The sequence below is a fragment of the Lissotriton vulgaris genome, chromosome 4_1 (assembly GCF_964263255.1).
Source record: "Lissotriton vulgaris chromosome 4_1, aLisVul1.2, whole genome shotgun sequence".
NCBI lineage: Eukaryota > Metazoa > Chordata > Amphibia > Caudata > Salamandridae > Lissotriton > Lissotriton vulgaris.
Window position 1 is genome coordinate 1,488,568,035 of NC_141691.1, and position 22,355 is coordinate 1,488,590,389.

Below are 22,355 nucleotides of genomic sequence, written 5' to 3' on the forward strand. Positions count from 1 at the left end.
TGCTTTTTTTGTAATTCTCGAAGGTTTAATTTATACCCTGCAAAGTAACAAAATCAATCAGTTACCTTCACAATAGTATATAATTATGTGTGTTCTGTTGTCTGGATCATCAAATAATATGCATGTTGTAGATATTTTTAGTGTGCCAAAATACTGCATTCTGCCAACACATGTCTGGGAGCAATACCCAAAGACCAACTGAAAGCTACACCTAATCATGTGACTCAGGATACAGGCTGTAGGCACCAAATGGTTGGCACAAATAAAGGCCAGTTTTCTAAAAGTGCCATGTTCAGAATTTTATCTTAAATTCCATCTTTACCATCAAAGAGGGGTTTGATTATAATTCTTTAGAGACCAAACTCGACATTCCTACCTGCTCCAAATTGAAATATATATTTTATTCAATGTAATGTGGTAATCCAATGATGACCTATGCAAGAATTAGGTATTGCTGTAGTTAATAACAAACTTAAGGGTTGTTTACTATCAGGACATATGAAAGTTCAAAGTACGCATCCCACATTTTAGGTACAATGTATAGGGTCTACCCTAGGGTTGACTTAAATGTAATAAAATGGAGGGTATAGGCCTGGCCATGGCAAGCCTAAGACTTGTTTTAAAAGGCTACTTAAGTGGGTGGCACAATAAGTGCTACAGGTGCACTGGTATCAGAAAATGTACAGGTCCTGGGTACATGTAGTACCACTTTACTAGGAACTTGCAAGTAAATCAAATATGCTGATTGGGGTAAGTCAATTTTACCATGTTAAAAGGAGAGAGCATAAGCACTTTAGCACTGGTTAGCAGTGATAAGGTGTGCAGAGTCATAAAAGGCAACAAAAAGCAGCAGGGTAAAGGCACAGTGTTTGGGGATGACCCTGCAGAGTGCCACATCAAAGACACAATCAAATTTCATTTGTCAATTAGATTTTTGTTTGATCATACTCATCATTTCTTTGATAACATTAATCACAAGCATACCAATAAAAATAAATAAATATATTGCCTTGTTCTCCACAAGCAATTCACTTTTCTCACATGTGCATACTTTTATTTAAACTTTGATGTAATTTGTTTTCTAAATATTGAATTGGACTGATGTTCCTTATACTGGGGAGAATCTTTGTGTACAGTTACAGCCACATCTTCTCACGTATTCATAAGGATACTAACACATACTCACTCACTGACACAAGCACACACTCACCCATAAAGCCACTCTCACAATCACTCACTCACACATACAGTCACTCATATACTCCAACACTCACCTGTACTGCCTTTCACATATGCAGTTACTCACTCATATGCCACTGACACATCAATTCACTCACTGACTTAGCCATACACATACTCAGTCACCCTCACAGCCCCCCTCAGATGCACTCACAAGCCCATACAGCCATTGACTTACTGATAGACTGAAACAGACATTCACTCAACCTAGTCACTCACCCATACATTCACTGAGACACCTAATCACTCACTTATACAGTCATTCTTGCAACCACTGAATCATCCATACAGGCAATCATACACCCAGGGATTCACCAATACACATTGGTATACATATATATATATATATATATATATATATATATATATATATATATATATATATATATATATATATATATATATATATATATATATATATATATATCCACCACCAGCCCCGCCTCTTCCTAAAGAACGGGTCCGACACATGCATTGGGACCACACCAGGAAAGTTTTATTGCCACCATTCGGACATCACAGTTCCATAAAAACACCTGGCAGACGCGTTTCGGCGTTTGCCTTCCTCATTGCCAGCATTGTGTTCCTAGGTTCGATAGTTCTGTGTGGGGTGTGGGGTATATCCTGCTCATTATACTCCCATTGGAGGCAAGCATGTCAAATCAGAGGCGCCGTTCTTCATACCTCTGCAGCAGTCCTCGCTATGCATGCTGGTAGATTGAGTCCCCACACTGGTCCGTAGTCCGTTCAGATCACACAGGCAGGATATGTAGGCAAATCCTTCAAACACGTGGACTCAAGGTACAGTGACCGGTCCGTGCACTCAGTAATGCCCCAACAATTGTCAGCCGTGTGGGTTTGCCCACTTTCTGCTGCGCGATCACTTCCTGACGGCAATCGTCTCCCGGTGGTGTCCCAGTCAGCTGGAATCACGCTGCTCTCTCCCCGGTACCAAAACAAAGTCTAGGGCGGGGGGCGCCACTGTGTGCATTCAGCACGCAACACCACACAAAGAAATGCCGGCTTCAGTGGAGCACCAGAACAAGAGGCGTGTCGGATTTGCAGCGCCGACCGCTGCATACACATCCACCACCAGCCCCGCCTCTTCCTAAAGAACGGGTCCGACACATGCATTGGGACCACACCAGGAAAGTTTTATTGCCACCATTCGGACATCACAGTTCCATAAAAACACCTGGCAGACGCGTTTCGGCGTTTGCCTTCCTCATTGCCAGCATTGTTTTCCTAGGTTCGATAGTTCTGTGTGGGGTGTGGGGTATATCCTGCTCATTATACTCCCATTGGAGGCAAGCATGTCAAATCAGAGGCGCCGTTCTTCATACCTCTGCAGCAGTCCTCGCTATATATATATATATATACTATATATATATATATATATATATATATATATATATATATATATATATATATATATATATATATATATATATATATATATAAAACTTTTTTAAAACACTCACACTCACTGGATGATGCAATCAGTGATGTCATTTGAGATGACATGAGTGATGTTATGAGTAATGTCACTGACCATGTCATGAGTGATGTAATATGTGAGGTCATAAGCAGTGCGTTGCGGGGGCGCGATTCATAGTTAGCTCAGCTAACTATAACTGATGAATTTCTCTGGTTTTGTGCAAGTAAATTGTCAGCCGAACTATAACGTCCCTGTAACCTTTTTTTTCCAGTGAATTTATAGGGTTTTTTAAATGCTAATTCCTAACTATAACGTTCCTGTAACCTTGTTTTTTTTCTGGGAATGTCTATGGTTTTAAAGTAGCAGTCACGTTTGCAGAGTGGTGGAGGAAGGGGGAGAGGCCTCTGACCAGCTACTGTGTAGAATTTATAGGAGGTAACAGGAGAGCTTCTTGGCACCCAAAGTCCCTCATGTGTAAAGTAGACTTCATCCCTCAACCAGTAGTGTGCCGGAAGCCCCATTTGCAGAGTGGTAGAGAAAGGGGGCTTGGTCGGCGAACACCTCTTAAGAATCTCTCTGTGTGGGACTTACTGGAGGTAATAGGAGGGGTAATTGTCCCCCTGTGGGACAACTACCCCTTCTGTTACCTCCAGTAAATCCCAAACAGCAGGATTGCTGAGAAGCTGTCAGAGGCAAAGCCCCCTTTCTCTGCCATCTGTAAATGCAGCTCTCAGTCTACTAATAGTTGAGAGATGAAATCCCCTTGGCTCCAGAGTGCCCAAGGGTAGTTCATTCCCCAACCAGCAGCACCAGGAGGTGCTTTTGCAGAGTATCAGAGAAAGGAGGTGGTCCTCCTGTAAGTTGCTGTTTTATTTTCCTTTCCCTTTTTAGGAAGAGGGGAATGTGGTCCCTCTTCCATGGACCATGTTTGGGCCCCGGGGACCCCTTTCCCCGGGGCTTGATCCTTTTTAAATTTTTTTATTAAAAAAACAGGAGGTGGCTGCTTTTGGCCCCGGGAATCTCATTCCCTAGGGCATGCCCATTTGCTACCGGTAACCCATCCCACTGGGCCAAGCCTTTATATAATTTTTTTCTAAAGGTGAGGGGGCCACACGGCGCCCCTCCCCAAGCCCATTTTGGACCCGGGGACCCCATTTCCTGGGGCCAGGCCTTTAATTTATTGGGAGGAGAGCCAGCCTGACCCCCCTCCTTGGGCCCATATTGCCCCGGGGACCTCATCCCCTGGGGCATGGCCACCTCATTGGGGAGCATGATGGGAGCCTGAAGGCCTCCACTGTCTCTGCCACCTCCCCACCACCTGCAGGAGTCGGCATTGCTTTTGGACAGTGGTAGCTGCGAACATGCAGCTCCCTCTGTCCAAAAACAATTCTGCTCCACTTCGAGCAAGCAAGAGCAATTTCTGCTCTTGCTTGCACAAAGTGGACAAGAGATTAAACTGCAATTTCCGGGGTGGCACTCTAGGACATATCTCCCTGGGAGGTGGCAGTCTCCAGGGCCATGTAGGGCTCCAGGAGGGAGGGGGCGCCTGGCCCCCCTCATTTATTCACATTTGGCTCATTAATGTGGTGGTCCTCAAGTCACCCCCTTAATTGTTGTATATGTGCCCCGGGGAGATGGTGGCCCCAGAAGCCCCAGAAGCTGTGTGGGGGGCCAGAGGCCCCCACACACTACTAACTAATACAGCCAAAGTAAAGAAAATAGTAATGTATATGCCCTGGGTATGTGGTGGTCCCTGGGGCAGCGGGTGAGGCCCTAAGCCTCCCCCGCATTATTTTAAACAAATAGTGTGCCCCGGGAAAGTGGCTGTCCCTGCGGCAGGGGGGTATTCAAGGCCGCCCATAATATTGAAATTAGCCCCTAGGAGGTGCTGGTCACTGAGGTCAAGGGGATCCGTGAGGCTCCCCATAATGTTTTCATTAGCCCTGTGGAGGTGAAAGCCATCAGGGTAGGGGGTCCATGAGGCCCCCCAAAATAATTGGAAATAGCCCTGGGGAGTTGGTGCTCCCTCGGGCTTTGGGCGGGCCCAGTGGGCCACCCACATTCAAAATGAAAGTGCCCTGTGGAAGTGGCAGTCCCCTGTGCTTTAAATAGCTTGCAGGGGGGCTCCATGCACCCCTCCTATAACTATTATATGCCTGCAGTACCTTGCTCACCTGGGTATTATTTAAAAGTAGGTGTGGAAGCCCGCATTTGCTTTAAAAAAAAATATTGCTGCAAATTCACGAATATCACGATGTTGCCACTTTTTTTAATGCATTCCTGCCATGGCAGGGTCATAGGGGGACCCGAAGACAATGGCTTGAAGGTCAGGGTATTCTTAACCCTGCCCCCTTTTCCTTATTTTCACTTTGTTGGAGGATTCACTGTAACCAAGTCCCAAGATGGATACCAACACTTCCTGGTTGAAGTGTTGGCAGCCAATCAGAGCACTGCATTTCCCTGCACATGCTTGTTTTTTTTGCAAAGGCTTCGTGACCAGAGATATCAATATAATTGTCAACTTAAATGTCTCAACAACTACTAAACGGATTTGAATGAAATACCAAAAAGCACAATCTGTGTTACAACCAACATCTATCTTTCTGCCAAAATTGGTGTAATTCTGTTCAGTGGTTCTGGCTGTAGGTTCGACAACAAGTTCCTATGGGAATTAACAATACAAACGTACCCTTACTTTGCACCCCTATTTCTCAGTCCCCACTGCACGGATCACCCTTAAACTTTCCATGACACACGGAACCTACTGACATTTTTTCCGGAACATTTCATGTAGATTGGTCACACAACGCCAAAGTTTAGAAGAATGCAGCACACATAGAAAGAACAAAAGCAAGAAAAAATAGAAAGTATTACCCCTCACTGCACAAATCTAACCCCTGCTATTCAGTGGCATTCATTTTTGATGCTGCCTCAGATTTACAGATCATTGTAAATCTGGGGCAGCATTAAAAAGCAATTGGTGTTTGTTGGAAAGTGGATTATAGGGTGTGGTAGGTAGGCACCTAACACCAGCAACAAGGCCACCAGCACGATACTGGGTCCTAAATAAGGGCTCTATAAATTTGTCCCTTGCTCAACCCTTGGTAGGTAACACTGAGCAAAAAGGCTTAACTTAGAAGACAGGCATGTAAAGCATTATAAAACATCAAAACAGTGAATAAGTAAGATTCAACACAGTAAAAATATAGGGAATATTGTTATCTGACACCAAAACCATGAAAATCCAATGAAGGGAACCAGAGATATGAATTTCCAAAGAATAAACACTTTTCAGTGCTTAGAAATAAATAGCGCCACTTCTCGACATCTTGGCGCGCTTTACTGGGACAAAGCCAAAGTTTGAGGCCAACCACGATGGAGTCCCACTCGGATAACCCACGCCATAGACCTCAGTCAAAATTGTACCTTCAGACTTAGAAACTTCTCTTGAGCATTTTCAGCTGAGGGCCTTGCTGCTCTCCACCAGTATGGATCTGGTGAGGGTTAGCTGGCTTGACTTTCAAGGAGCACCTGGTCAAACTCTGGAAGTCAGACTTCTGGAGCTCTTCAGTGAGATGGACCTGGAGTCCGGCCGGGTCGTGGTTGGAGGAGGCCAGCTTGGCTCTAGCATTCGGGTCAGTCACCTCCTGGTGATTTTTTCATAAAGTTTTCCAAACCTTCCATCCAGAAGGTCTCCTGGTGGGTTCCAAATACCCAAATCACAAATCCAAGGGTCTGGAATCTCCTAGATGGTTCTTGGCAGGCCTGGACTTTACTTCCCACAGTGCATTTGGGCAAACCACTAAAACTGCACTGGACGCACTCCAGGAGGGGGACTCTGGTTGGAGAAGGGTCAGCTTAACTCTGTTAACTTGTAGCTGCATGGAATATGCTCCTTACTCCTTCTTGAAGCAAGGCAAAGTCCTCAGAGCTGTAGTCCCAGATAGTGTAGCAGGTGCTGTCTTCACCAGGTTGGCCCTTGTGTACAGATCAGGATTCAAGCAGGACAATACTCCTTCTTCTTGTACTTTCAGGCAGCAGAACTGAGAGGATCTGCACCTCTCACACATTATCTAGTGTTCTGTGGTGACAAGTAGAAGAGCACCCTAATCCAGCAGGGTGCAGGGTAACACCCCAAGACATGACAGCTTCCTCCAAAGTGTGGCATAGTCTTTTCCCAGAGAGCACTAGTCTCTCAAAAATCCATCATGGCTGAAATTTCAGCAGCGCAATAAGAGCTAACTAAACCAAAATCATGAGTATGACTTATTTCCATGAACTCCCCACACTCACATCTCTGAATTCCTTCCTTAAGCCTACCATCTGGCAGGGAGAGGGGTTAGCCCTGGCTGACAGGCTTGCTTGACCTGTTCTTCCTTTGAGGCTGATGCTTTATGGCCCAACTCTCTGCTCTGGCATTCCTGTGCACCACAAAGCTCTCTTGATCAGATAGCCTCTGCCCAGCCAAGCCACTTATCACCTAATAAAGGCAGGCTGGTTAATGCTCTCAGGGAGGACCAATCAGGGAATAGTGCTAAAGTCTGGATTTTGGCTTGCAGAAAAGAAAGTGTATAACTTATTTTCTGAGTTATGATAAATTCAGCAATGCCAAGTTGATGGATTTATCAATACCATTCTCTTCAGTCTTTAAATTAAATTTTCCACACTCTTGTAGCAATAGTTATACGTTCATAACATTTTGTATTGTAATTGTAATTGAATTTATATAGCGCTTACTGCCTCAGATGAAGCGTCAAAGCGCATTTTTGGTCAGGAGCACGTTACTCCGGGACCCATAGAGGATTTGTTTTGAATTAGTGTAGTGAAACATGAAAGTCATTTTAAGTGGTGGATAGGTTAGTCACTTCAATTCAATTCAAAAGTACTTTATTCGGTTAATTGACAATAACCATAAAAGCATACAACATGAAATTTCATTTACAAAGAAGTATTACACATAATTCCCTATATAAAACAATTTTCCAAACAAAGAGACAGTTAAAATTCATCCATACATTTCATTTAAAAAGAAGTATTACACGTAATTCCTTATATAAAACAGTTTTCCACACAAAGAGACAGTTAAAATTCATCCATACAAATTGATTTCCGCAATATAAATACTTGTTTAAAAATTCTGAGACTGTTGCAACAGTTAAAACTGTATCTAATCTCTGTAATTCTAAAAACGCTGGGCGACATCGATTTAAATTCATTTCCTTAAGGATAGGGATGATAAGTTTACTGCGAGGCAATGTATAAAATTTACAGAAAAATAGTACATGGATATCAGAAGGAAAGAAGAGGTAAAAAGGTTTGCTTTTATATAGCGCTTGTTACCCCTGATGGGCATATGGCCATGTCAGCCAACTGTCTTCTAGCAGAAAAAAATTAAATGTGCAATTTCGTCCTTACCAGGGTTTACGAAACCTCTTTCATAAAGCCCCTACTCACAATTACAGGACCCCCACCCCTGAAGCACACCAAGGGGAGACCTGAGGGGTTCCTAATATGCAAAAGCGATTTCGGTTATTATTCCACTATGCCCACAGCACCAAAATCGAATTTGTAGTGAATTTTCTATACTGGGAAAAAATAAAATGGGCAGCATTCACTCAACAGGGTTTACAAAATCTCTTTTATTGGGCCCCTGTTTATAGTTACATGCCCCCACCCCTGAAACACCTTCGGGAAAGCTTGGGGGTATTCACAATGTAAGACTAAGGTAGGTCATCACTTTTAAAGTGGCCATACCACCAATGTCGTGTTTGCAGTGAACCTTACTTTTAAAGGCAGTGGACCTCTAAACTGCCATACCCTATTTTATGCTAGGGACATTTATTGATAGTTCTTATCCCCTGGCCCTATTATCTACTAGAGACTTATAAGGTAGGACATGCCAATTATAAGGGTACCTCAATGTATGTGTTTGTGTTTAACATAGCACTGGTCCTGAACCTGACAAGCAGAGTTTAGGACACAGTCAGAGTCAGCTACCACCAGTTCTATTCAGCACCACAAAATGGGGGTGAACAGGCCAAAAAGGGCAACTTTCTAACAGTGTTGTGTTGGAACACCCAAAGGAACACCAATTACATGGCCCTTTCAGAAAGATACCTGCATGAAAGGGGACTATATTTTCAAGGTGATGTTAAGCCACGCAAAGTGGCTTGATGCTACTTTGTAAATATGGAGCAGGGCTTTGCACCACCAGAACGCCAGAAAAAGCGACGCTCTGGTGGAGCAATGCTCTTGTAAATATGCCCCTTTGAGTAAATACAATGTCCTGTGCTCCAACACAGAGGAGAAATATGATCAGATAAAAATGGTATGTGAGTTAAAAATTGCAACATGGGAAGATCATTTTATGGAGGGTACCGGATGGTAAGTTACTACAACAGGTGAAATATTCAACCCCTGAGAAGGTAGATATGTCTTAGCCTTGTATCAAAGACCCAGAAGGGATCAAAAGACTTTTTTCATGGCCTTAATCTTCAGCAAAGATTCCCTCTGTACATTATGAGTTACAGATAAGAAAGTATGTCTGCCCAGAGGATATGTAAAGCAACTTGTGAAACAAAAAGACATTTGAAATAAAATCAGGCAATACTGGACCCAAAAGCCTCAAGGATATTGTTTGAAATAGTTTGTGAGATGAATGCTACCCATGGTGTGTTCCAACCAGAGCTTTAAATGGAAATAAATAAGTGCAGGTATTCACCAAAAAGCGGTGTCCTAGCGTGGAGTCTCGTATTTTCTTAAAGGCAGTGTTAAGAGCAGGACAAAGGGTGGGACTGGGTATTTTACCTTTCTAAGATTTGTATACAAGAAATCTGCATGCATTGTAAGAATTTCAGTTGTATCTGTGCATGGATTATTACACTAATAACCATGTATATGGCACTTATTATTAAGTGTTTATTCTTAACCAAAGTAACCCTTTTTAGCAACCTTAGAATAATAAAATATTGAGGAAAACCAGCAAGGTTCTAAACTACGCCTTGTAATTTGCATTTCCTCGATGCCGGATTATAGATCACTAAGCTATATGCCAAGGATTTTAACGTGTGACCTGCAGGCCACACAAGAATCTCTGCAAAAAAACAGTCACCATATGAGCTATCTTCATATAAAACAAATATGACATTTGCATCTTCATGCTGCGCTTTACAGCAGGCACATCGAACCTCCATGCAATTTTAAGCTAAGTTGAACCTTTGAGTAGAATGCACACTGAACTTTCAAGCAAAGTGCATTAGCTACCAGAGTTACTAAAGTGCCATTGTACCATGGGTTTGCCGATATATGAAATGCAGGCTGATGTGATCAGTTAAGCAAGCCAGAATAAAGTTAGTAACACATTTGTCTAGTTGCCAAATGCTTTGTTGTAAAATGTTAAAAAAATAAACATGTATTTATTTGAGGAAATTGGTGGTGAGGGTAGGTATTATTTTTTCAAGTAAACACATTTAATTTAAACTGCTGTAGGGGGATGATTTTCAGGCAATTAAAACAAAGGGCATGCTATATAAAGCTGTACTGCCCTGAACAATGCGGGCAACACTGCCGCCTATTAGGTTTTACAATCTCCGACTGGATAAGATGCAAGAATGGAGGAAACACCTCCCTCCTAGCTACACTACTCCTCTCAGGTTATCCACAGTGGCACACGTAGATTGCTGTTCCCTGGAGAAAAGAGCCACTGTTTAGGCACTTTTGCACCAGCTAGCCCAGGCATCATCCCTGGTTGAGAGGAACGCTTTAATGAATGTGCCATAATGAGTGCAGCAGTACCACCTGTGTCGGAGCCAGGTCCCTATGAGTACCTGTACTTTCAGGGGCATATTTTCAAGGAGCCATCGCTGAGTTATTGGCACCTTATCACAGCCAAAGTCACGATAAATGTATCTCCCCCATTCACAAGCAGGTGCCAACAGCCCATATCACCAGTTTACCTGCAATAGCAGCCGCAAAAAACATCGGCACAGATGACCCCGGCAACTATCTCTAATAAGATACAGAGTAGGCATTCCAGTGCTAAAAGCCGCGACAACACCACTCCGTAACATTCTCAACGACCAGCCAGATCGGCGATGAGATCAGAAAACAGGCGATAAGGTGCGTTAGCAGCAGGAAACTAACACCTGCTCTGACCTGGTGTAAAGTCGGATGACAGCCTGCACCAGAAAAGGGAGCCCACCCCAGAGCGACACCTGAAGGGCAACAGATGCCATGGAGCCACTGATCATGCACCTCGGATCCCCCACAAGGCCTCAACACCCTCCACCACCACCCCCAGGACCCCCTGGGGCACACCCCCCACACCCCCACCCAGGCAAAGACATGCCACGTCAACTACACAAAATAATGTACCAAAGAATCTTCCTGATGTCGCACATTCACATTTGGTGACATGCATATGTCATCACAAAAATGAGCATCACACATTCACCTTCAAATTACCATATGAAAATGTATTAAATAAACACAGAACAGAAATGAAGACAAATGGCGGCTCCCATGGGACAATCTGTAGGTCACAGCCTGCAAGACAACAATCCAGATAAGAAGGTGTGTCTTGGCGCTCATCAAAGGACAGAGAGATAGCAAAGGTGAGAGATAGATACAGAGAGAGAGAAAGAGAGTGAGAGAGAGAGAGAGAGAGAAAGACGGAAAGAGAGTCGGAAAGAGAGAACGAAGGAAGGAGAGGGAGAGAGAGAGAAAGATGGAAAGAGAGAGAGAGAAAGATAGAAATAGAGGGTTAGAGAGACACAGAGAAAAGAAGAGAGGAACAGGGAGAGAGAGTTATGACACTGCGCACCCAGGCCACACTGCTCACCTGCTCACACCGGTGTATCTCCAACCATGTGCTGGTATGTAGTGCAGTTCACCAGGTCCCTTATCTAAAACAGATCCTTCACCTGAAACAGAGTTTAGATACATGAATGAGAAAGTACATACAATTGCACACGCCTTCATCGCCTGTCCGCCCCTGCATAACCAGCCAGCTGCACCCCAGTCAATCCAGTTGCCCAGCGGTGCATGCCCGCCCCTGTGCACCTAGGTCTCACTGCTCACCTTTCGCCAGTGGCATGTTCCAAAGGGGTGCCACAACGTGCCGGTGCAAGCCCGAGCCCAGGGCCCACGCACATGACACCTTCCACATCATGCAGCCCCACTCCGAGGGCCACCAGGTCTCATATTTGATTCTGGGTCTTGATTTTGCTATGGCAGAGGGAATACCAGTGCACATGGCATCATTGCAGGCTGCACACCCGCTCAGCCCTTGAGGTGCCACTAACTCTGTGAACCGCGAGGCAACGGCATGTGGCGGTGGGCACCCACTGCCAGCTGGCTCAAGCCTACACTGTGGTCTAGCAGGGCTCACATCGATCGTCACCAGTCCGGACCGCCAGGACGGGGCATCATTGCAGGCTGCACACCCGCTCAGCACTTAAGGTGCCCCTACCTCAGTGCACTGAAAATCACCATCCCGTGGCGGTGTGCCTGTGCCAGCTGCTGTGTATCCGGTGCCACCAAGTCTGTGCCCCAAAAGTCATGGACCCTATATTATCGAGAATAGTGGTGTGGACGATAGCATGTCACCTCCGGTCATGGGGAATGTGATGTTGCGGGGCCCTAGTCCCTCATACCTACATTGACACGACACAGATGCACCCAGGTAGAGCGTGGAAATGGCGTCCACCACGTGCGCCCGGTTCTTTTTAATGGCAGGGTCACATGTCTTGTGACGCATGTGCTGGATGGATGTGGTGTGAGTGTAAACCAGCCTTGAGGGAAAGGCTGTGGCATGCTGACAGCTAAGGGTGTGAACAATGACCCAGGGGCTCTGGGCATGGTTCTGTACTGGGCTGGACAAGGAAGTAACAAATGTGTGTGTCCCCATTGTTGTGTCGGCGCCACCCAGACTGCATTCAGCAATGAGTCACTGTTAGAAGGTGGTTCTGACACCAGGGTCGCCTGGATTTTTCGCTTTTTGAGCACCTAATTGTAGAGCTTTTACAGTGGGGGAGCGTCATAATCTGGGACTCATCCACAGTGAACTCATAATGAAGGAGACTGCATGGAGATTTTACTGGTGTCCGCCTGGCTTGACTAGAACGCTGCAGCTGGAGCTGGAGTATGGGACACTGTGCTGGTTACATGCAGACACGGGTGACAATGCGTGTGCACACGTGTAGGAGGTGCGCAGGGGAGATTCCTAGTGTGCGCAGTCCAGGAGCAGCTACAGAGTGAATGGTGTGGCAGGACTTATGCAGAATTGGGTGGTGACATGGAATAGGCTTTATACCCTGGGAAGGAACATGCCAGGGAAAGTCAGTGTGTTTTACTGTATTTTCACTTCATTATTCCCCTATGGGGATGTGGGGCCCATGGCTAAAATGACTTCCACAAGGCCTACAGATTCCTGACACACACTAAAGTCTATTGTAGAGTAGGTGAAAATAAGTATTCTGCAGAGTCCAAAGTCATATGTACTGCTTTTGGGTCATGCAGAACTGTCATATTTCTCTCAGCCAGCCATGACCAGACCCAGGCTGAGGGTTGACCTCAGCTGGATGGACTGATAACCTTTCTTCCACAAGCTAGGGCCTCCTCTCCACAAAGAAGAAGATGGGTGGGGCTACAGGCTCATCCATTAGCAGCTGTCACTCGGTGCCAGGCACCAGGCTGCACCAAGAAGGAAAGAGTTGGGTTTCAGAGGCCAGAGACACTGGACGACTCCATTTTGAACAAGTCCAGAGGCTGGACAAGAAGGAGGGAGCAGGGGCAGGGAAGTGATGTGTCGCTGTTTGATAGGATCCACAGAGACTTTTTGCCAGCCCCCTACTCAACTTTTAAAAAAGTACTTGCACAGGAAGAGAAACTCTCTCTGGGATGTGGTCTGCGGAGGCGAAAGGTGCTGGAGCCTGGTGCAATGGGCAGTTGGAAGGAGAACACCCCTGACTGCCCACCAGGCCCCTAACAGTGCTAGAAGAAGAGCCCAGGACCGGTGCGCAGAAGAAGAGGCCTCTGCACAGGGAGAAGAGAGGCGCAGGAGAAGAGACAGTCGAAAGGCTGGCACAGAAAGCAAGTGCAGAGTGCTCCCTGCAGAATGCACCCTCTTGGAGACCCGAAGGGTGAAGGTGAATGCTCCCAGTGGCTGGGGGGCACCGCCAGGAGCAAGAAGAGACAAAAATGGGGCAGATCGGACCTCCAGGGACTGAGATATGGCCCCCAAAAGGTCAGCGACCTTTGACTTGTGGCCCCCTGGTGTTGCATGAGGCTCCGCCGCCAGTCTAGAAAAGGTGGTGGGTCAGGTCCCGGGGACTGCCCTCCAACGTGGAGCACCTGCGGGGGTCCAGAGTGGGACCGGTGCCCTGAACAATGAAGGAGGAGCCAGGGGCCTGGGTGGAACCGGGCCCCCGACCAAAGCGCGGAGCGGCCGGGTGTGGGCTTCCCGCGTCGCATACCCTTACCCGGGGGTCCGGGTAGGACCGGGCCCCCCGCCGAGGCCCCAGAAAGCAGCAGGTGCTTGAAGCGCCCCACGATGCCTTGCAAGGCATAAGGAATGGATTGTTTTTGATGTTTTGGTGGCCCCCAGAGGAGAGGGGTCACCCTTGAGTAGAAAAGGTGCTGGGGGAGCTGCTGGAGCAGCTCAGTCTCGCCCCCAGCACAAAGCTAAGTCCCACCCTAAGTTTCTTGAGGATTTAAAAAGAATAACCCCTCAACTCTCAGTGAAGATTGCATCACCTCCTAGGCTGGAACTTTTGTTCTACAGCTGGGGGTTAATTGAGAAGTGCATCAAAGATTGAAGGGCTGTAGTTGGAGATGTCTCAAGAAGGCCATCCCCTGGAGGTGAAATGGCGTAATTGCACTGAAATGCATTTATTAATGGTTATTTCTTTAGAGGGACTTATGTTCAATGTGAAGTACTGGTGTAAGGTGATGTCACAAGCAAAGTGGATTTAAGTGGCTAGACACTCCTGCTAGGGTGTCTGACAGTATTTACAACGTAATCCTGTGATCATCTGTGATGCCTTTAGGGGCTGCAATTGCAATGCATTTTTAATGATATCCAAATGTGCTGAGTACTGTCATTCTAATGTGTGCGTAAACATGTAGTCTTGCTGCTGCACTTAGGTGAAGACCCCAGAATGTTAGCCCTTAAGATGAGGAGGGGTATACTTTAGGGTCAGTAGGAGATGGTTGGTCAGGGTCATGTGTCACCAAGGCAGGTGTATCCCTGTTTAATGCTTGTTGAGGTAATAGGAGGGGGACGCCACTGGGATGGTGCCAGTGCGCAGGGCCCTCGCTCCAGGATAGGTTCAACTAATTGCATTGGTGGCAAGATGATGTGCATACATGGGAGTGGTGGTACTAGACCCCACCCCCCCTGCGGGAGGGGTGGAGATGTTATGCAATGTCACAAAGTAATTCCAACAGCTTATGTATATTTGTAAATTGGTGTATAGTATTGAATGGTGTGTGTGTTTAATAAATGTACTCTTAGTTTTATAAAGCAAAGTACAGACTGGACAATGAATTATTGAGTGTTATTTTTGCGCACCTGTAAATGGCGATTACTAGCCCACACCGCCTCCCCTGAGTAAGCCTCAGACTGCTCTGCAATGCTACCCTCTGAGAGTCAGGGGCTGACCTAGGGTGTTTGGTTCCCAGTGAACGACAAATGTGTCATGTTATTTGTGCAGGCCTCACAGATGCTGCCTCGTTTTCCAACAGTCACCCTGTGACCCAAGTTCCACAACATGAGCAAAAGGGACGTAAGGTGGAATCACTGAGCCTACATTCTTCCATACTTCCACACTTGGAAGACCAGAGACATGGCACATCTGTGTGATTATGTATGTTTTTTGCACATTTATTGGAGTGTTGGAGCTGGAGCAGTACAGGGCCATGCAAACACCACTTCACAATGTTGGCCCGTGGAGGGCCAGCCAGAGTCCTTTAGGGAATGACAAGTTCATCGGAAGATTAAAAGTTCAGTCCGCAGTCTGATTGCTGTGTTGTTGGTAACCAAGCAGAATATGGCAGTCCATGTCGAGGTCCAAGGTGAGTGTCGCAGAGTGTATTGGTGGACAGTGGAAGGTAGTGATAAAACGGGCAAAACCAAGCAGAAACATGCCCTATGGCTGAGATGCATGCTACTGTGTCCTTCATACCACGATGGCAGATTCATCCGCATCTTTGTCCTCTTCAGTTTCATGTCCCTCACGTGTGGGTTGTGGTGTTCTGTCTCCAGCACTGTGTGGCAGTGACACATCAGTAGCCAGAGGTGGAAGGTCTGCCGCACTGTGTGGCTCTGACACATCAGTGGCTGGAGGCAGAATGTCTGCCACACTGTGTGGCATTGACACTTCAGGGGCCGGAGATGTTGATGTAGATGTAGCAGCAGCATGCATCAGTGCCAGGCCTTGTGGCAGCATTGCCATGCGGATGGTCCTGAGGTCATTGAGGAACCCAGCTACCTCTCACTGGTGTGCAGCTGTGGCAGCCGCTCTTTCCGCCTGCATCTGCTCCATGGTCTCCATTGACCTCCGCATTTGTTCCAACACCGTTGTGACATCGCTAGTGCCACTTTGACTGGACAGTTGTTCTAGTCGTTGGGTCAGGGCTCCAGCGATGTCAGCCACAGTCCATTGGAGAGCATGGAGCAGACTGTGGGTGTCCGCTAGGGACCGTGAGTGGTCCCTGATGGGACTTTGACACCCATGTATTGCATCTAGTTTAGCTGCCATGCGTTCGAAGCCCACCCGCACCTGTTCAGTCAGATTTTCCTGGCACCCCAAAACATGGCATTGGAAGGGCATGTATTCTTCGTGGGGGTCCTGGGAGGCAACCGTGGTGGTGGGTGCTGCCTGCTGTGTGGTCTGTGCAGGGGGTGGGGTCTCCTCTTAGCAACTGGGTTGGCCTGTTCCTGGAGGTGGGATGTGTAAGCTCTCCACGAGCTGTTGGAGGGCGTTGAAGTCGAAGCTGTGGTAGTCCTCTTCCTCATCAGGGAAGAGAGGTTCGGGCTGCTCTGCAGGAGGTGTTGATTGTCCCTCTGCATTGTGAAGGAGAGATACAGTTTAACAATCTGTTCACATGTATGTTGTTGCATTGTACATTTTTTCATTAAGACTGCAGGACTGTGTACATTGTGGCTGTTTGAGGGGAGCTGCCTATTTGATGGGAGACAGTGGACATTTCAACAACATGACGGATGTGTGCTTGTATTGTACATTCTCTGCAATGCCAAATGTGATTGGCCAGTTTCTACACACAAACGGCACCTGTTGTGTCCTGTATTCTGTTGTGGACGTGTTGTGGTTTGTACCACATTGTTGTCAATGTTGGTATGCTCTGCATGTCATGTGTGTGTCTGCTGCATTTCGGGGGAGTCGCCACTGCAGCCCTAGATTTGCTGGCCCTTATCCCTTTCATGCGGTGTGCCTTTGACTTCTGTGCAGATACAGTGCTAATATGTTGCATACTTGGGTACATTGGTCTCTTGGTGGGAGTTGGGGGTCTGGGGCAAGGTTTGTCTGCAGATGTGCTCTACTTAATTATCCATGTGTGCCATTGTGCCCATCTCCCCCTGTTTCCCCAGTACCCCAAGTCCCTGGTCGTTACTCACCCTGGTGCAGTTGTGTCCGGTCATGTTAAGCAGTATCCGGTTCCCCAACTCCTGCCACAGTCTCCTCACTGATGACTGTGGACACCATTTCCTCCATATTGTCCAGCTCCTCCTATGGAGCTGGACTTCCACCTCCAGTCTGCATTGCTGCCTTCCGATTGCTGGCGAGTTTCATCTTGGTTTTGCGCTTGACATCATTCCAGCGCCTCTTGACTGCATTCAGCTTGTCCACGATGGACTGCCATAGTCAATTTTTTTTTGCCAATGACACGGTGAAGGTGACGAACAGTTGTTGATGGTATTCTATCACCTCCGTTATCAGGATCCTGTTTTCCTGGAGATTGAACCGCTTCTACCTATTCTTCTTCTCCTTGCCCTTCCCTGACCCTGAGGTCCCAGGCTGACCCCGGGGGCCTTGTGGGATTCTGGTTGTCCTCCGTACTTACTCCGGCAACATCCATTGCGCTTCGCTGTTGTTTGGCATTTGTTTGTCTGTTTTTATTTATTCTTTTATGGTGATATTTCCTGCCTGACGTGTGTGAGTTGCAGGCATGTCGCTGGTTTTCGCTGATCTTTGTATCACGATTGGCCTCATCTCAACTTTTTTGGCATTCGTTTTGCGTATTTTTGCGGCGTCGCATTGACTTTATCGCGGACATTTGACGCGTTGTCGTGGGCCTATCGCATGGTACCTCCATGTTGTGAATACTTAGTTAACGCAACGTTATTTCCTCACGATGGACTGCGATATGAAGAGTTGTGTTAAGCTAATTTTGTGGTTATTTTCACACGTTCTTGAGAATATCCCCCTCATTGTCTCATTGTCTGAGAGAATGTTCCAATACACAAGGGGAGAAAATAAAAAAGTGCCGGTACTCTGTACCAGTAAGTACCAGCCCATTTAAACTGCTGGTCCAAACCAGAAGTCGCTGTAGTGTTCTCCAAGGATGTCTGGGTATATTAACCCCCAAAGTGCTGCTTTTGGGTACTTTAACACAGTCTTGGTACTACAACCGTGATCACAAACTGAAACAAATTTTATTTAAATCCCTTTTACTAACCTGAGTCTAAGTTGTGTTGATCGTCAAACTATAATTGTTTTTTTATCACAACATTCATTCATTTCCAAATGCCGGCATTTTTTTCTTTGTACTACTGATGAAAATGTAATAATTTCTTCTATTAACATATTTTGGTCTGCTGAGGATTTCTTCTGAGAGACTGGCAACTCATGGCACCAAAATTCTCTTTTGTAAGTGGACAGTGTTTGAACGATTGAAGTTTCATCTGTAATGCAGTTGTGTCTTTCTTTCTTTTCCGCTCTTACAGACAAAGACGGGGATTTGTTTGCTGCAGGATGGTAATCAAGAGCCTTTCAAAGTGCGACTGCACTTAGCCAAAGATATTTTGATGATCCAGGAGCAGGATGTCATCTGCGTATCTGGTGAACCTTTCTATTCTGGTGTAAGTACCTATTATGTTCTCTTTTTATTATAAAACTTGCATCCTAAATGGCTTTGTGACACAGCAATTTGTTCTAGTTGTAACTTAGCGAAGAGATAAGCCATTTCTACTTGAGAAATTCCTAGTCTCTTATTTCAAAAGGCTTTCCTACTGATATGGCAGGTCCTGCATGACTGAGAAATGACAATGCTGCATTGCCAGGTCTTAACCGCACATTTCACCACATAAAAACTTGGTGGAATGTCCTAACCGGAAACAACCATAACATGAGAACTGCCAACCGCAGTTTGGTGGGGGTAACTCTGATTGCTCTGGTAATTCCCCATCTGCAGGCACCTTCAAGGGGCAACTCACAGAACCTGCGATATTTCTTCAACCAGCAATTTCTGACACCTGTGAAATAGACAATTTCGAGGATGGAAACAGTACAGAGGTATTACTGCAGGGCGTGCTGCGGGGCGGTAGGGTGGGGGAGCTGTAGCGGCCCATAGAGGGAGTGAGGAGGGGTAGGGTGGGGGGTAGTAAACAGCGAAATATGGATGAAAGGAGGTAAGTAAACATATAAATACGAATTTTGTTGCATGCGTACATTGCATTTTGCGATGCAGCACACGCAACAAAATTCATTTTATTTATTTAAAGGTTTACTTACCTCCGTTCATCCATATTCCGGTGTTTACTACCCCCCACCCTGCCCCTCCCCTTCCCCGCCTCACTGCCCCGTGGAACTCACTCCACGGGCCGCTAATGCAGGGGAGGGGCAGGGTGTGGGCGTAGTAAACTCTGACATATGATGGAACGGAGAAAAATAATTATTACTTTCCTCCATTCTGTCGTATGTCCGACTTTACTAAACCCCCACCCTGCACCTCCACCGCCCCACCTCACCATCCCGCAGCATGCCCAATGCGAGCCACCACTGTTTTACTGACCAACATGAAACGAGGCCTTTGTTGGGTTATGGATATGCATGGTTTTATTGGCGACTTTCGATTCCCTTCGTCAAAAGGCATCATACCAAAAGTTTACTTAATTATCAAAGCGTGACATGTAGGTGATTTTGCAGGCTTACCTCGGTGCCAAATCTTTGAAAGTTCATGAAACGTTTTAGCCCTAAAGGTCTCTGCCTGATCAGAGGTGGAAGAGAAACTAGAAACTTAATGCTCACTGGCTGAGCTAATACAACACCCTTAATCCAAATGTCCCTAACTGTATGTGAAAACAATTCTCCTTGAAGTGCCCTTGGCTCTCTACTGAGTTAGTGTTTAACAAAGCTCAAAGAGTATTTTCTACTATAGCTGAGGCTGAATGCACTAAATGTAGGAAAGATCTATCGTAATTTCTTGAGAAAAATTGCTATCAAATAGTTCAAGTAAATAATTATTATTTATTGCTTTCAACCAAAGGCTTTCACAATTGCAAAAATAGAACATAAGAATAACATTTCACAAAAGTCAAATTGGAACAATAAAAAGTATTTAAAAAAGATATGGTTAGGTCATCTGATCAAATGATGAAAGTTCCTAAAATCACAAAAGAACAGAACGATAGTGCAACAGTCAGACTTTATGCACTGCAGGTTTCGACCATGAGACCTAAAAGGTGTGTCAATTGCGCATACAGAAAGATACCAGGTGTAATGTGCAAATGTGCACGTTTCCCCTTGCACAAGTAATAGAATAGCCACCGACGTGCACTAGAAAGTATGTAAAAGCTATTACCTCATTAGAATTACTAGTTATGTGGTCCATGATGTTACAAAGGGAATGTCCCCAGCATAGTGACCCAGAATATACTCTTTCCCTGAGTGCACATCTACATGTGGAAGTGGTACCATGACTGTTCTTTTTGCATGAGCATCACGCTGATCCAGCGTGAATGCTGAGGCCGAGGTCTGTGCCTACCAATGTGAAGTCCAAGACTTGTCTTGTGACCTGAGAGATTCACAAAGCATACCCTCATGGAGGAAAGCAGACTACAGTATCTGCAAGCTGTGGGAGCAGTGTCTCTTGCTTGTCCCTTGCGCCCACTGAGAGAGAGAGAATAATACTGCCTGGCCTTGTAGAAAGAGAGACTGTCAAAGAGGTGAACCCCGTCTGTACTTGCCATGATGAACACTTAGATGAAGTGGACTGTTTTGGAGAATAAAGCAAGTAGCCACGTGTAACATTACCACGTCTCTCAGTCTCTGTGCATGTAAAGAGTCCTGAAAATTCAGTAAACAAAGTAAGATTGTGGCCGCTAATAGTCTCTGCAGGCCAAATGATGGTGCTACTCCTGCCATTATCAGAAGGAAAGCAGACGTGTTGCCTCTAAGTAGAGTCTGCAAAGCCAGGGAGGTAGCAACTACTAAAGAGCTGTGCCATAAGGTAAGATATGACATTCTGTAATTGCCCATTGATGCTGGTGTCAAGGAGAGAGTGCCTCGAGGACAGAAGGTGGGGGATGCCCCCATCACATCACCCCATCAGGGAGACCATTATGCAGGTAGCAGAAGGCTTTACCTGTGACCAGAGAGGCACTGAGACTTTTACCCAAGCTAAACCTGAGGTAGGAATATTGAACTAAGTTATGCAGCCTAATGCTAGGGGGTACAAGACACAAAATCTGCACCTAGGCCTAATCAATGCTTCTCATAATACTCTGGATCTCAACCAGGGATACACACCTGATTTGCTAATTTAATTGGATTGTGTAGTATTTAGCACTTCTGTGTGGTTAAATACTTACTTTTACAAAACAAATTCCACAATAGGAGGGCAACAATGTAATATTTTTCATTTTAGCTGCCTGTCGATTTGGTGGCTATAATCACTCTTTTTTATGTATACCAAGCTTCTATACGATCTTTTATTCAATCCACAACATCACTTTACTTTGGCAGGCCCAGCTAGCGCGCATCATCCATTAAAGGGACTTCATCAGGGCAATTGTGTGAGGTTTCTTTTGCCCATGTCAATGTTTCGATTCTGATCGATTTAGTGAATTGATCTTGGTACGGGCCAATGACCTTTTTCAGAGTTGCCCGGCGCTAACCGCCTCTAATACCACTCGAATTATCAAACAAAGAGGCAGGCGCTGGAGACTGGAAGGCAGGAAACAGAAGTTTTATTCCGACGGAGCAGAACACATCAAATCAGACAACAGGGTATCTTCTCGAGGTGCTCCAACCGCATCTCTGAGGCCAGGCCTCTTATACACAGATTTATGATCTTTATTACAGTTTATTGCATGTGACACATTCTTGCAAATCCTTTGAAGTACGGAAAGGCATCCTCGGAATCCCCGCTTCAAGCCCATTCCCACACACATTTACAGTAGAAGTCCCCACCCCGGTCACAACAGGTGACGATTGTCGCGCAGCTGGGTATTCCGCCGATTCCCGGAATGCATATGGTCGATCGGATCTCGTGGGGTGGGGGGCTTTGATCAACTCGTGGATCCTTTGATGGGGGGAAAATTCCTACTGTAGGGGGCAATAAACTGCATCTGCAGGGCCAGGTGGCGGCCTGGGAACGAGCAGGACAATCGGGCACAGAGGAAAGGGGGTTTATCAAAGGATACGGGATCATGAAA

The 22,355-nt window shown here is 46.0% G+C and overlaps 1 protein-coding gene across 1 annotated transcript in view; it reads left to right on the plus strand.

The window, feature by feature from the left end:
* The first annotated feature begins 6,165 nt into the window (after positions 1-6,165).
* The window catches only part of SNTG1 (syntrophin gamma 1), a 1,529,981-nt gene continuing 1,513,791 nt past the window's right edge, over positions 6,166-22,355 (plus strand). The window contains exons 1-2 of the mRNA XM_086917997.1: positions 6,166-6,312; positions 18,645-18,779. Coding sequence (XP_086774123.1) covers positions 6,166-6,312; positions 18,645-18,779 — 282 coding nt within the window. The remainder of the gene's footprint in view (positions 6,313-18,644; positions 18,780-22,355) is intronic.